Genomic DNA, 12,902 nt, shown 5'->3' with positions numbered 1-12,902 from the left:
AATACCAGATATGCACATGTGTCTGGCATTCATTTGCAGTGGCTAGAGGTCCTGGTATGCCCTTTCTGTCTCTTTCTATCTGCCTCTTTTTACCTCTCTCTCAAATAAATAAATAAATTATTTTTGTTGTTTTCTTTTTAAAAAAGAGGTGGATGGTATACCTGATAACCCCCAAGGCTGTCCTCTGGCTGACCTGCATATAGACATACACACGCATGTGCTCCTATACAAATATGAACATACATACATGCATGCACATACCCTACACACATCTTTGATTAAAATTAAAAAAAAACAAACAAACAGAAAAGCTGGCTGTGGTGGCTCACACCTTTAATCCCAGCAGAGGTAGGAGGATCCCCATGATTTCGAGGCCACCCTGAGACTACATAGTGAATTTCAGACCAGCCAGAGCTAGAGTAAAACCCTACCTCAAAAAAACAAAGTAGAACAACAACAACAAAAAATAACAACTAGAGAACGAGAGGAAGGGGGACAAGGAACAAGGGATGACCGGGTGTTCCTATTCTGAGACGCGGTGAACAGAGGACACGGCTTTTGAGTCATAGGTGACGCTGGGCAGATTCTTACACAACGGCTTTCTCAGGATCTCTTGGGAAGGTCTCTAGGTTGCCGGTGATATAGTAGAGAGAGCACCACAGGGTCCCTTCGATGTGTCCCCCTTGGGCCGCCTTATGGAAGTATTCACCAGCTAGTGTCTGTACAAGAGATGAACGAACACCCCTTTGGTTAGGGCAGCGTCCCTCCTTCCCACAGACAAACTGTTTCACCATCGTGAAGGTCAAAAAGTACTTTAAGACCAGTATTATCACAGGCTTATAACTTCTGATACTTTTAAGAAAAGCAGGTCAAGCTACAGCTGGAGAAAGACAGCTCATCAGAGAAGCCAGCCTCTGTGATGCCAACCTCACCAACAGCTACTCTGTTGATTAAGTTGACCCAATAAATAAGACAACATGTCACCAAGAATGCCACCGCCGTCTCACTCCATCCTCACGCAACCTCTTCATGCTTGACGGGAGCCTGTATCAGAAGTCACACTGGGTGAAAATTTAAGCATTTACTTTCCTAACCTTGCTTAATATTGTTCTTCAACCTCCCGCGCACACACACACAAAAACCTGCATTTCCAGTAGAAGGTGAGAATTAGAATATGACAGGAAAGAAATTCATTCTCACAGACGTGTGGGAGGGTTACCAGACATTTGCAATGCATAAAAATATCAGCCTCGTGTGTAATCAGATAGAGGTGGAAGGAAAAAGAAAACAAACATTTAGATGGGTGTACCGACTACCACTGATTATCATTGTTGTTTTGGAGGTGGCAAACTGTTGTTTTGGTTTTTGTTTGGGGCATTCTTTCTTTCTTTTTTCTTTTTTAAAGGAGGTACTAGAGAGACTGCTTAGTGGTTAAGGCACTTGCCTGAGAAGCTAAGGACCCAGGTTTAATTCTCTAGGACCCACATAAGCCAGATACACAAGGTAATGCAGGCAACTGCAAATTGCTTGCAGTGGCTGGAGGCCCTGGTGTGCCCATTCTCTCTTTCTTTCTATTTTCCTCTTTCTCTCTCTCTCCCTCTCTCTCTCAAATAAATAATTTTTTTTTTAAAGCCAGATGTGGTAGCACATGCCCTTAATCCCAGCACTCAGGAGGCAGAGATAGGAGGATCGCTATGAGTTCAAGGCCACCCCGGGACTACAGAGTGAATTCCATGTCAGCTTTGGTTAATGATACCGTACCTTGAAAAAACAGAAGAAAACACTGCTGCAAAAGCATGGACTCTGTAAGAAGACAGGCTTGGGTTCAAATGCCAGATCTGCTTTTTAAAAACTTGTGAGTGTGTGTGCATGTGTATGGGGGCGGGGTGTACATGTGTGTGGAAGCCAGAGGACAACTTTAAGGATCATCCTTAAAAACACCACCAAGCCAGGCACAATGGTGCACACCTTTAATCCCAGCACTCAGGAGGCAGAGGTAAGAGGATTGCTGTGAGTTTGAGGCCAGCCTGAGGCCACATAGTGAATTCCAGGTCAGCCTGGGCTAGAGTGAGATCCTACCTCGTAAAACCAAAAAAAAAAAAAAAAAAAAAGCGATAGCATATTCTCAGTTTTCGCCTGCTGCTTCACCAAGAACTATTCCCAACCCATGTTCCTATCCCACAGATCTATGGTGGCCAGTCTTGATTAACCCAGTAACTGCCACTTCCAGCCTTCGCTCAACTCACCAGCAAATTCTGGTTCCTTGGTCTTCAAAGTGCCCAAGGGCTCTGATCACCATCTTGCCTCACCTGGTGTAACACATCAACCTCCTGGCTCCTGGAGATGGTCACTGGGTCACTGCCTCGCTCCAGACCTCCAGCAGCTTCTCATGTCCCTCAGGGCAGAGCTGAGTCTCATGATGACCTGGCCAGTGCCCTGCTTAACCTGGTCTCCTTTCTCTCCTCTTGCTACCATAGCCTCCCGGCTAGTGCACTAGTGTTGAGTTTACTTCCTTCTTAGGACCTTTCCCCTAACTATTGCTTCCTTCTGGAATGTTCTCTCAGATAGCTACAGGACTCTTGGATAGGAGCCTGTACAATGTCACCTCATCAGAGAAGCCTTCCCTGGTCTCCTTTATGAAACAGCATTCCTCCATCTCCTCCACCCTGGCTTCCTTGCCCAGTTCCATTTCCCCCGTGACACTTACTCCATCTGTATTTATGTTAGATATTTATTGTCTTATTTCTTTGTCTAAGTGCAGGCTTTGTCAGACCAGGGATGGTTTTGTCTTCTGCTGCATCCCCAGAGCCCGCACATGTGCCTGGCGGAGGCGGGTGCGCAGTGACTGCCCCTGAGCGTGACGGCGCTGGGTTTCTATTCCCACTGACATCAGGATCACGAATTGGGAAGTTGCCCGTTTTGCGCCTGGGTCCAGGCACTGACTCTACTAAGTGTCTGCCTGTGTCACCGAACCTCTCAGAGACTCGGTCACCTGCTCTACAAAAGGAGACACAATCACAGCACATGTTTCAGAAGAAAGGATGCGTGAGTCTTTTCACATGGTCTAACCCCAGGCAATCCCATCTGGTTATGGCCCTTCCTGCTTCTTGGGAGAACAGCCCCTGAGCCATCTCTTGCTTTGCCTAACTTGGATCTTTTCCCTCTCCTTCCTCCCTTCCCACCTCTCTCCTCCAGGACACTTCCCTGACCCTCCCCTCCAGAAGTGCTTGGGTCACACCCTGCTTACCTAATTCATCCTTTCCACCATCTTGCTTTTCTCCCTGGCCCCTGAGCTCCTTGAGGACAGGGCACATGTCCTTATGCCCCACCCCCCCCATGCCTAGTCTGGGCTGGGCATACAGCCTACCTCCCACAAACATTCATGACTGGTCACTGGTCAGGCACACAGCTGGGTCAAATTCACTCACCAGATTCCTTCCAGGTACTCCCGGGAAAATGCCATCCAAATACAGAACCCCAAGGTTGTACGACGCATCTGGGTTCCCCATTTCTTCTGCCTTTAACCAGTATTTTGCTGCCTTGACATAATTTTTCTTGAATTTGTGGTAATACCATCCTAGGCCATTGACTGCTTGGTGCAATCCCTGAATTTTAGAACAAGACAGAAATTATTTCTTTTTAATGAAATCTTAAGGGCTCAGGAAGCCGCTGCTGTGGAAGCATCCTGGCCTTGAGTCTGAACAAACCCCTCCCTTTCTTGTTTTTTTTCTGGGGGGAGGAGGGGCAGATGGCACCAAAGACAAGCTAAGTGCGAAGAAAACATGTGCCTGCCTGAGAGACTTCCCTGGGTGGATTTTGGCCGGCTGCTGCTGGGGTTTCTGTCTTCCAGCTCAACAGTGACGCAGGCCTTCAAATCATCGCTCAGTGCCTGTGGGCTCTTATATAACACCCTTGTCCACAACGCCTCTCTTCACGCTGCAGGATCACCAGTGCCCTTGAAATTCATGAGCTGGCTGCAGCAGGATGCCTGAAACCTGCTCTGGCTAGGACGGTTTTCTAGGTGACCCGCCTGCCCATCTGTTGATTCTTCAGAACATCGACAAGTCTCCAAGGGCAGCAGCTGTGACAACCCACTGGCACAGCGCTGGCGTTTCGTGAGGCTGGCAGCCCTGGCTCTGCTGGGACTCAGGGGCTAGTACAGAAGGGAAGGATGGAGAGGGAGGAGGGTTTGAGTAGAGTCTGAGCTGGTACCAGGGAAGGGGCCATTCGTTTCAACCAGCCTCAAGCCTCCTTGCTGCTACTGAATGCATTGCATGGGGAACCCTCCGCTGCTTTGCAGAGGTGCTTGGGTGACGAAAGCCCAGGAAGCCCGCAGGATGGGAGTGTTGCAATCAGGTTCTCACTGCTGGCAGAAAACATCTGACCCAAAGCAGCTTGTAGGAAAAGGGGTTTATTTGGGCTTATAGACTCGAGGGGAAGCTCCGCGATGGCAGGGGAAAATAATGGCATGAGCGGAGAGTGGACATCACCCCCTGGCCAACATAAGGTGGACCACAGCAGCAGGAGTGTGCCAAACACTGGCATGGGGAAACTGGCTATAACACCCATAAGCCCGCCCCAAACAACACACTCGCTCCAGGAGACGTTAATTCCCATATCTCCTTCAGCTGGGAACCGAGCATTCAGAACACCTAAATTTATGGGGGACACCTGAATCAAACCACCACAGAGAGCAATCCTGAGAGCTTCCTCTCAGCCACAAAACACCTGTGTGTATACCTGTTCATTTCCCACCTGACCTGGAAGAGCAGAAATGAACAGCAGGGGAAAAACAAAACCAAAAACAAAAGCAGATTTGAGGGCTCAACAGTGCTCCTGCATTTATGGCCTTTTTCAGTGTGGAAGACAATCTCTTTAGTCCTCCCTTGCATCAGGGAAGGGCTGGCATCTTGATTTGTATCCCAAGCACAGGACAGGCATGCAATAAAGGGCAAACAAACAAAAGCCTTGCATTGAGTGCTGATGTAAAATAAAACCCTATACCCTCAGGATGTAAGCTTGCACCTACAGGCCACAAACATAGCCCAGCTAAGAGCGCCACTTGAGGGCTGTCACTGAGACTATTCAGGTGTTACAGGGTTTTTCAAAAGCAGAAGCAGAGCTGGGGAGATGGTGTAGCAGTTAAGGGGGTTGTCTACAAAGCCAAAGAATCCCAGTTTGATTCTTTAGGACCCACGTAAGCCAGATGCACAAGGAGGTGCATGTGTGTGGAGTTCATTTGCAGTGACTGGAGGCCCTGGTGCGCCCATTCTCTCTCTGTGTCTGTTTCTCTCTCTCTCTCTCAAATAAATAAATAAATAAAATATATTTTTTAAAAAGGTAGAAGTGAGGCATGTCCTTGAGCCTGGAAAGAAAAACCTGGTTTTTCTACTGCTCTCTTTTCCCCAAAAGGAGGGAAGAGATGTCTCTGGTCTTACTTATCTCTTTCTTTCTTAGGAGAGAAAGGACTATGAAAGGACTACTGTAAACCTGGTTGCACCAGGACACCTGGCGTCTGGGGCTGGACTAACGGGTTCACCCCATCCAGTAGACTTCCATGAAAGACCCCAGTGTAGGTCTCTAGATGGGCTTTCCCATTTCCAGAAACCCTGCTCTTGGGCAGGCATCTATTTTCTTTCCTTCTGTTGAGCTCTATTTCTATAAGCTCTACAATAAAATCTCTCTAAACTTCATCCTCTGGTCTGTGGGCTTCATCCATCACAATTTGTAAGACAAGAACCCAGAGGCCACTAGTTTGGTGGAAGCTTTGTGCAACTGAGTGTCCTGCACCCTAGCTGCTGAGTTAGTGCCCACCCAAGAGGTAAGAAAGGGTCTGGGGCTGGAGAGATGGCTGAGCAGTTAAGCGCTTGCCTGTGAAGCCTAAGGACCCTGGTTCGAGGCTTGATTCCCCAGGACCCACGTTAGCCAGATGCACGAGGGGGCACACGTGTCTGGAGTTCATTTGTAGTGGCTGGAGGCCCTGGTGTGCCCATTCTCTCTCTCTGCCTCTTTCTCTCTCTGTCTGTACCTCTCAAATAAATTTTAAAAAAAAATTAAGAAAAAAAAGAAAGGGTCTGTCACCCTCAAGAAGCTGTCTTTTGGAGCCGGGGACAATGTTCACTCCCTGTACATTCTGCAGACTGTGGGTTTTGTTGCTATTGTTGTTGTCCTCTTTTCAATTTTTCGACGTCGGGTCTCACAGTAGCCCAAGCTGACTTGGAATTCACTACATAGTCTCAGGCTGACCTTAAAATCACAGTGATCCTCCAACCTCTGCCTTCCCGAGTGCTGGCATTAAAGTCTTGTGCCATCACGCCCAACAGAAAGAGAGAGAGAATGGGCATGCCAGGCATCTAGTCCCTGCAAACAAACTCTAGATGCATGCCCTACTTTGTGCATCTGGCTTTACATGGGCATTAGGGAATCGAACATGGGTGGTTAGGCTTTGCAGGCAAGCACCTTAACCACTGAGCTATGGCTGCAGGCCCCAGACTGTGTTTTAATGAAGTAGATCATGCTGTGAAATGGCAACAAACTGCTTTGCGACATGCTTATTACAGAAGGGATGCACACACATAGCTTTTCAGTGCCACGGCCTGACTCAGATACCCCTGCCGTCAGCTAAAACCTAGTGCTTCTCTAGATTGCCCTGGACTCAATTCAGGTGCCACAAGAAATGCTGTCTTATTGTTTGTTCTGACTGCTGTGGTAGCGCATGTCTTTAATCCCAACACTCGGGAAGCAGAAGCGGGAGAACTGCTGTGAGTTGAGGCCAGCTTTGGACTTCAGAGTGAGTGCCAGGTTAGCCTGGGTTAGAATGAGACCCTACTTTACAAAAAAAAAATAAGAGAGAGAGAGAGAGAGAGCGCTCTATGCAACTTTCACCAAGGTGCCTGACAAAGATTAGATCTTGGGGCTGGAGAAATGACTTAGCGGTTAAGGCACTTAAACCTAAACATCCGGGTTTGATTCTCCAGTACCCACATAAGCCAGATGCACAAGGTGGCATATATGTCGAGTTCATTTACAGTGGCTGGAGACCCTGGAGTGCCCATTCTTTCTCTCTCCCTCCCTCCTCTCAAAGAAATAAACAAAATTTGCTTAAAAAGGTTAGGTCTTTACTATGCCCTTGCTGAACAAAAGACAGAGAATCACATAGCACTTAAAAAAATTTTTTTTAGAGCTGGGCGTGGTGGCGCACGCCTTTAATCCCAGCACTTGGGAGGCAGAGGTAGGAGGATAGTTGTGAATTTGAGGCCACCCTGAGACTACATAGAGAATTTAAGGTCATCCTGGGCTGGAGTGAGAAGACCTTACCTCAAAAAACAAAATCAATTTTTTTTTCTTTTTTGTGGGGAGAGTGAAAGAGAATTAGTGTGTCAGGCCCTCAGCCAGGCAATCAATCTCCAGGTGGGCATGTGCGACCTTGCGCTTGCCTCACCTTTGTGCAATTGTGGGATCTGGAGAGCAGAACATGGGTCCCTCTCTCTGGCCTACACAGAGCTTTTAAAGACATTACTGATCTAGGCCACAAAGATGCAACTCTTTAATTCTTATCTAAGCTTTTCCATGTGAAATAAAGCACACTGACTTCATAATCAATTCAGCATTGGGGGAGGGATTGAAGAGATGCAAGTTTCACACTTGCTTGAAAACTCCCTCAGGTGGCCCCGCCCTGAGGAAGCTCTGGACGCAATGTCCACTATGCCCATCACTGAGCTGCCTGGTGTGCCCAGAGGCAAGAGCGTGGTGTGTCCTCTTACAACCCGGAGGTAGAGAGGTCTCTTGAATGTCTCATTCCCTGCTCCAACTTCCTGCTCTGGGGAAGAGGATGCTTCCAGCTCCCCCCAGGAAAAGAACACGGAAGGAAACTTAGCAGGGTTACTTTAGCAGCCTCCATGGAGAAGAGCAGTACTCGCAGCCTTGGGAGCAGAGGAACAGCCAGGGGCTGCCAGAGCTCCGAGGTCCCCTGTCAAGTCCAAGACCGTTATGGCTTCTAAGCATGTATTCATTTGCAGATACATGCAGGTGTGTATGAGGGACTGTGCAAGAACAAGTATGCATGGTTGGGTGTGTGTGGTTCTACATGCATGACTGTGTGGGTGTGTGTCCTCTCTCAATGGCTGCTACGAGCTCCGTTCTGTGGTGTTATATAAAGATTAGCTGACTTGAAGATACCATTGAAGAGTGAACAGTGGCAAAGGCAAAATCCTTCCTAATCTTGGCAAATAGCCCATTAGCAGCGCACAGGAGGCAATGGGAATCGGACACAATAGGGTTAACCTTTTAAGGAATTCAATGGCATCTATACCCATTCACTTTCAAGGAGCCCCACTGCTTGTTATCAGGGCAGCTCCTGATTATAATTTTAGCCTTCAAACAAAATCAGCCGAGTTCTATTGACTGGAGGTGAAATCAGCTTTTGAATGCTGCCGTCTAGCACTGTGGCAAGTGTCTATATGTGTTCTAACTTGAAAATGACTAATCATTGCATTGGGGGAACCTCTGCCCACCCCATCCACCTCAGCTTTGTGAAAATGGGGCTGACCATTTGCTCTGGCAGAGTTCCGAGTGTGGGCGGGTGAGGAATTGGCTCCTTCCAACAATGTGCACGGCTTACCTTGGAAGCGGCTTTCTTCATCAGCTCTAAGGCAAGCCTTCTGTTCTTTTTCACTCCTTGACCCTAAACATTGATAAACAGCGATGGTTATGAGGAAAACAAACTCAGGCTGCTCACCAGCATCACACAGGCACACCAACGTAGTGAACATAAAACACTTGCAAGTAAAGCCCATACCTTCATAATTGCAAAGACATTTTTAAGATATTTATTTATTTGAGAGAGAAAATGCGTGTGCCAGGGCCTCCAGCCATTGCAAACAAACTCCAGACACATGTGTCACCTTGTGCATCTATCTGGCTTTATGTGGATCCTGAGGAATCCAATCTGGGTCCTTTGGCTTTGCAGCCAAGCACCTTAACTGCTGAGCCATCTCTCCAGTCCCACAAACACATTTTTGCTTATGTGGATGTGTGATGTGTGCATGTGTGTCTCTGTGCCGGGGGGGGTGGGGGAGGAGGGAAGAAAAGGCCAGAGGTAAATGCCAAATGTCTTCCTTCCCCAATTACACACCACCTTATTTTTTTAAAAAATTTTTATTAACATTTTCCATGATTATAAAAAAAATCCCATGGTAATTCCCTCCCTCCCCCTCCGACACTTCCCTCTTTGACATTCCATTCTCCATCATATTACCTCCCCATCTCAATCATTGTAGTTACATATATACAATACCAACCTATTAAGTACCCTCCTCCCTTCCTTTCTCTTCCCTTTATATCTCCTTTTTAACTTACTGGCCTCTGCTACTAAGTATTTTCCTTCTCACGCAGAAGCCCAATCAATCATCTGTAGCTAGGATCCACATATGAGGTAGGGTATCACTCTAGCTCAGGCTGAACTGCAATTAACTCTGTAGTCTCAGGGTGGCCTCGAACTCACAGCAATTCCCCTCCCTCTGTCTCCCAAGTGCTGGGATTAAAGGCCTGCGCCACTATGCTCGGGCCTGTTTTCTATTTCGAGGTCATCATTTTCCCCTCCTATTATGCAGGTCTTGTGCAGTAGGAGGTATGGTCAGCCACTTTGAAACAGGCTCTCTCACTGAACTCAAGGCTCTTAGATTCCACTTGTCTAGCTAGCCAGCAAGCCCAGGGAATCCTCCTGCCTCCACCTCACCAGCACTGGTATTATTTTCCATCACACCCAACATTTAGCTGGGACTGGGGACTCGAACTCGGATCCACTACAGTTTTTATATGGGGGCTGGGGATCTGAAGCAAGCACTTCCCCCCTGAGCCATCTCCCTAGCCTCTAAAATACAATCTAAATATTCCTATGCATAGTGCCTTTTTCCCCTTGTATGTGTATGTATGTCATGTGTGTGTTGGTGTGGTATGGCACCCCATATGCTGGCCTGTAGTGGGGGTGGGGCACTCACACTGAGGCAGTTTAGGGTGACTGGGTCCCCCTCAAAATTAAAAGCAGGGAATGTCCTTGTGCCTGCTCTGGCAGTTTCCACTTTGCTAGCTATCAGAAATGGATCAGGCTTCTCCTTATCTCTTGCCTAAAGGAGCTCCCTAGATCTGTTTCTCTATAAACAACCTGAGCTCCTCCCTAACCAGGGTTCACCTTTCCCAGAATTCAGATTCCTAAGCCTGGCATGGTGGTTGGTTAAGCACAGCCTCCAAAGTTTGACATCATGGCTGGTTAGCTCAGAGACCCCATTCAGAATCTGTAAGTGACCCCAATTTGGGGCTCTAGGTGGGCTTTACCCTGCCTGCCTTCTCATGTGAGGAGCTCTTCAAGCTCTCTCCTCTTTCCTTCTCTTAATCTAATAAGGTGTCTCTAAACCTTACTCTCTCTCTGGTATGTGGATTTCAAAACTTAATTCATAAGAGTCCAGGGACACCACAAAATTATTGGTCCATTGTAGTAAGCCCAAAATCATCAGTGAGTTTGTAACAGGGTGCTTAGGGTTCCAGGAAAGTCTTTGAACCTCAAACCCTAGGTCCATTACTAATTTTAAACAAAGAATCAAATAAAAAAAGACTGAGAAGGATAATTATTAAATTATTATATTATGTGGATCCTAGCTACAGATGACTGGGCTTCTGCGTGAGAATGAAAATACTTAGTAGCAGAGGCCAGTAAGTTAAAAAGGAGACATAAAGGGTGGAGAAAGGAAGGGAGGAGGATACTTAATAGGTTGATATTGTATATATGTAAGTACAATGATTGTAATGGGGAGGTAATATGATGGAGAATGGAATTTCAAATGGGAAAGTGTGGGGGTGGGGAGGGAGGGAATTACCATGGGATATATTTTATAATCATGGAAAATGTTAATAAAAATTTAAAAAAATAAATAAATTATTATATTTATGAGGGGAAGTACAGAGCCAAGCAAAAGAACTCACGTGGAGGGCCTGGAAAACTGGGGCAAAAAAGGAGAGAAAAGAAAGTTCAAGGAGCTTCTGCCATGTGGGGAGCATAAAGAACCTATGGGGAAAGTAAGGGCTGGGGTGCCCTTCCTTGGGCTGAGCCTGGGTCAAGCTGAGGAGGGAAAACCCACAGCTGGAAGTTTCCAGGTGTTCAGAGAGCCTGCCCTCTTCTTGCAAAGTTATTTATAAGCTGATAGTGTTGGGCTGTTTTCCGGCTCAGGTGAACGGGAGGGACAGCTGGTTGTTTAGGGCTAGGGGCCGTCCAAGGAAGAGGCTAGCCAAGGTTCAGGGCCTGAAGTTGACCAACCACAATGTTTAAATCCTATGGAAGATCTCCCTCCCAGGAAGGGTTCTGGTTGTTTGTGGAAAAACAGGTCTAGGGAACTAGGCAAGAGACAAGAAGTCAGATGATCTCTAATTTCTAGCAAGTGAAAACTTCCTTGCCTTTTTTACTTTCAGGGGTCTAGTCACCCTAACTGTTCACCTTCTCATGTTGGCATATGTCAGTGCAATGACAAGGAACCCCAAAATTCCATTTTCAGTATGGCTGCCAGAGAAGAAGGTCTGGTGTTCACCTCCATTGGTCATGTTTGGATCCAGCTTTGTGGGGTCCCCGTGACTATGGGGTTCTACTCTCTTGTAAGACAGCATGCATAGCTGTGCCCAGCTGTTTACATGGTCCTGGAGATTTGAACACTGGGGGTCTCAGGCCCCTTTAGGCCCTCCTGCTTGCACAGGAAGTACTCCTAACCACTGAGCCATCTCTCCAGCCCACCACGCACAGTACTCTTGTTCCGCACCATCATTTTGCTCATATTTGTGGGACAGAAACAACCTCAACCTACCAGTTTGGCAGTGATAGGAAGTCCCCTTCTGGTCACCATGTGAACAGTGTTCCCAGCCCCCCACAGGTACTGTGGGGAAGCTGAGAACCAGGTTGAATGAATTTGGTCATCCTCCATGCTCTCCTATGAGATTATCTAATTTGTCAGCCAGATAAAGCACTTTATCTGTGTTGGGCAGTCAAGAATTATTGGCTAGGGTCCCCAGGGGATGACACTTTGACTGTGGCTTCAGAACCAGCTGGAAAGCCTGCTGCAATGGAGATAGGACCTCATACAATCATTGCCTCAGAGGCAAGTGACAGAAACTAATAAGATTCTTCCAGAAAATTCAAAATTTTCCAGAAGAGGTGACTTGTCCTCTGTGGGTAGAAATGGATTTTTAATTTTGTAAGAAAGGGTCTCTGTGGACCATGTTTAGGAGTCTAGGAGACAGTGGGAGAAGCATGGTGGGCATGAGAATAATGCGGGAAGGGGTACCTTGACACAGGTCTTGATAGTAAAAGAATGCCAGGTAAGGGAACTTAACTAAAAACCATTGCTTCTTTAAACTCATCCAGAATTATGGGCCCCTCCCACTTCGCAGGGCCCCCTGGAGTCCCTCTTAGACTCAGACACGATGGATCGACACTGTCACGTGACATGACCATAGCTTGATCTCTATGTGAACGCTTGGCTTTATGGGGAAAGGAGCCAGGACTGATCGAGCCTCTTGTCAGAACCCACGTGATCACCACAGCAACAACCCTACCAAACGTGCCACTGCCGTTCTCACCCCAACATCTTGCCCAAGTCACATGGTGCGTGAGAAGCACGGGCAGGATTTGAACCCAGGCAAATGGGCTTCAAGGTCTGAGCCTATAACCACCATGCTCTCTTTCCTCCTCTGTTTTGGTTCTATGCTGAGAAAGTATGCTGACTCAGTTTTCCATAGGGTGCAGGAAACACCAGGGCAGGCTTAGCTCCATTATTCTTTTTTGTTGCCCAGGATTCCAAATAAAAACTATAAATGGTATTAAAGGTTAAATTTTAATCTAAGTTTCCACTAGGTCTTAACTT

General features: G+C 47.2%; 1 protein-coding gene across 1 annotated transcript in view; it reads right to left on the bottom strand.

Annotated features, from left to right (window-relative positions):
- Sel1l3 (SEL1L family member 3) overlaps positions 1 to 12,902 on the bottom strand; it is a 136,963-nt gene that overhangs the window by 33,669 nt on the left and 90,392 nt on the right. Inside the window, exons 14-16 of the mRNA XM_045130273.1 lie at positions 8,621 to 8,683; positions 3,429 to 3,605; positions 592 to 719 (exon numbers count right to left, since the gene is read on the bottom strand). Of these exons, the coding sequence (XP_044986208.1) occupies positions 592 to 719; positions 3,429 to 3,605; positions 8,621 to 8,683 (368 nt within the window). The remainder of the gene's footprint in view (positions 1 to 591; positions 720 to 3,428; positions 3,606 to 8,620; positions 8,684 to 12,902) is intronic.

The sequence above is a fragment of the Jaculus jaculus genome, chromosome 11, assembly GCF_020740685.1.
Source record: "Jaculus jaculus isolate mJacJac1 chromosome 11, mJacJac1.mat.Y.cur, whole genome shotgun sequence".
Classification (NCBI taxonomy): Eukaryota; Metazoa; Chordata; class Mammalia; order Rodentia; family Dipodidae; genus Jaculus; species Jaculus jaculus.
This window is presented reverse-complemented; position numbering and strand designations above follow the sequence as displayed.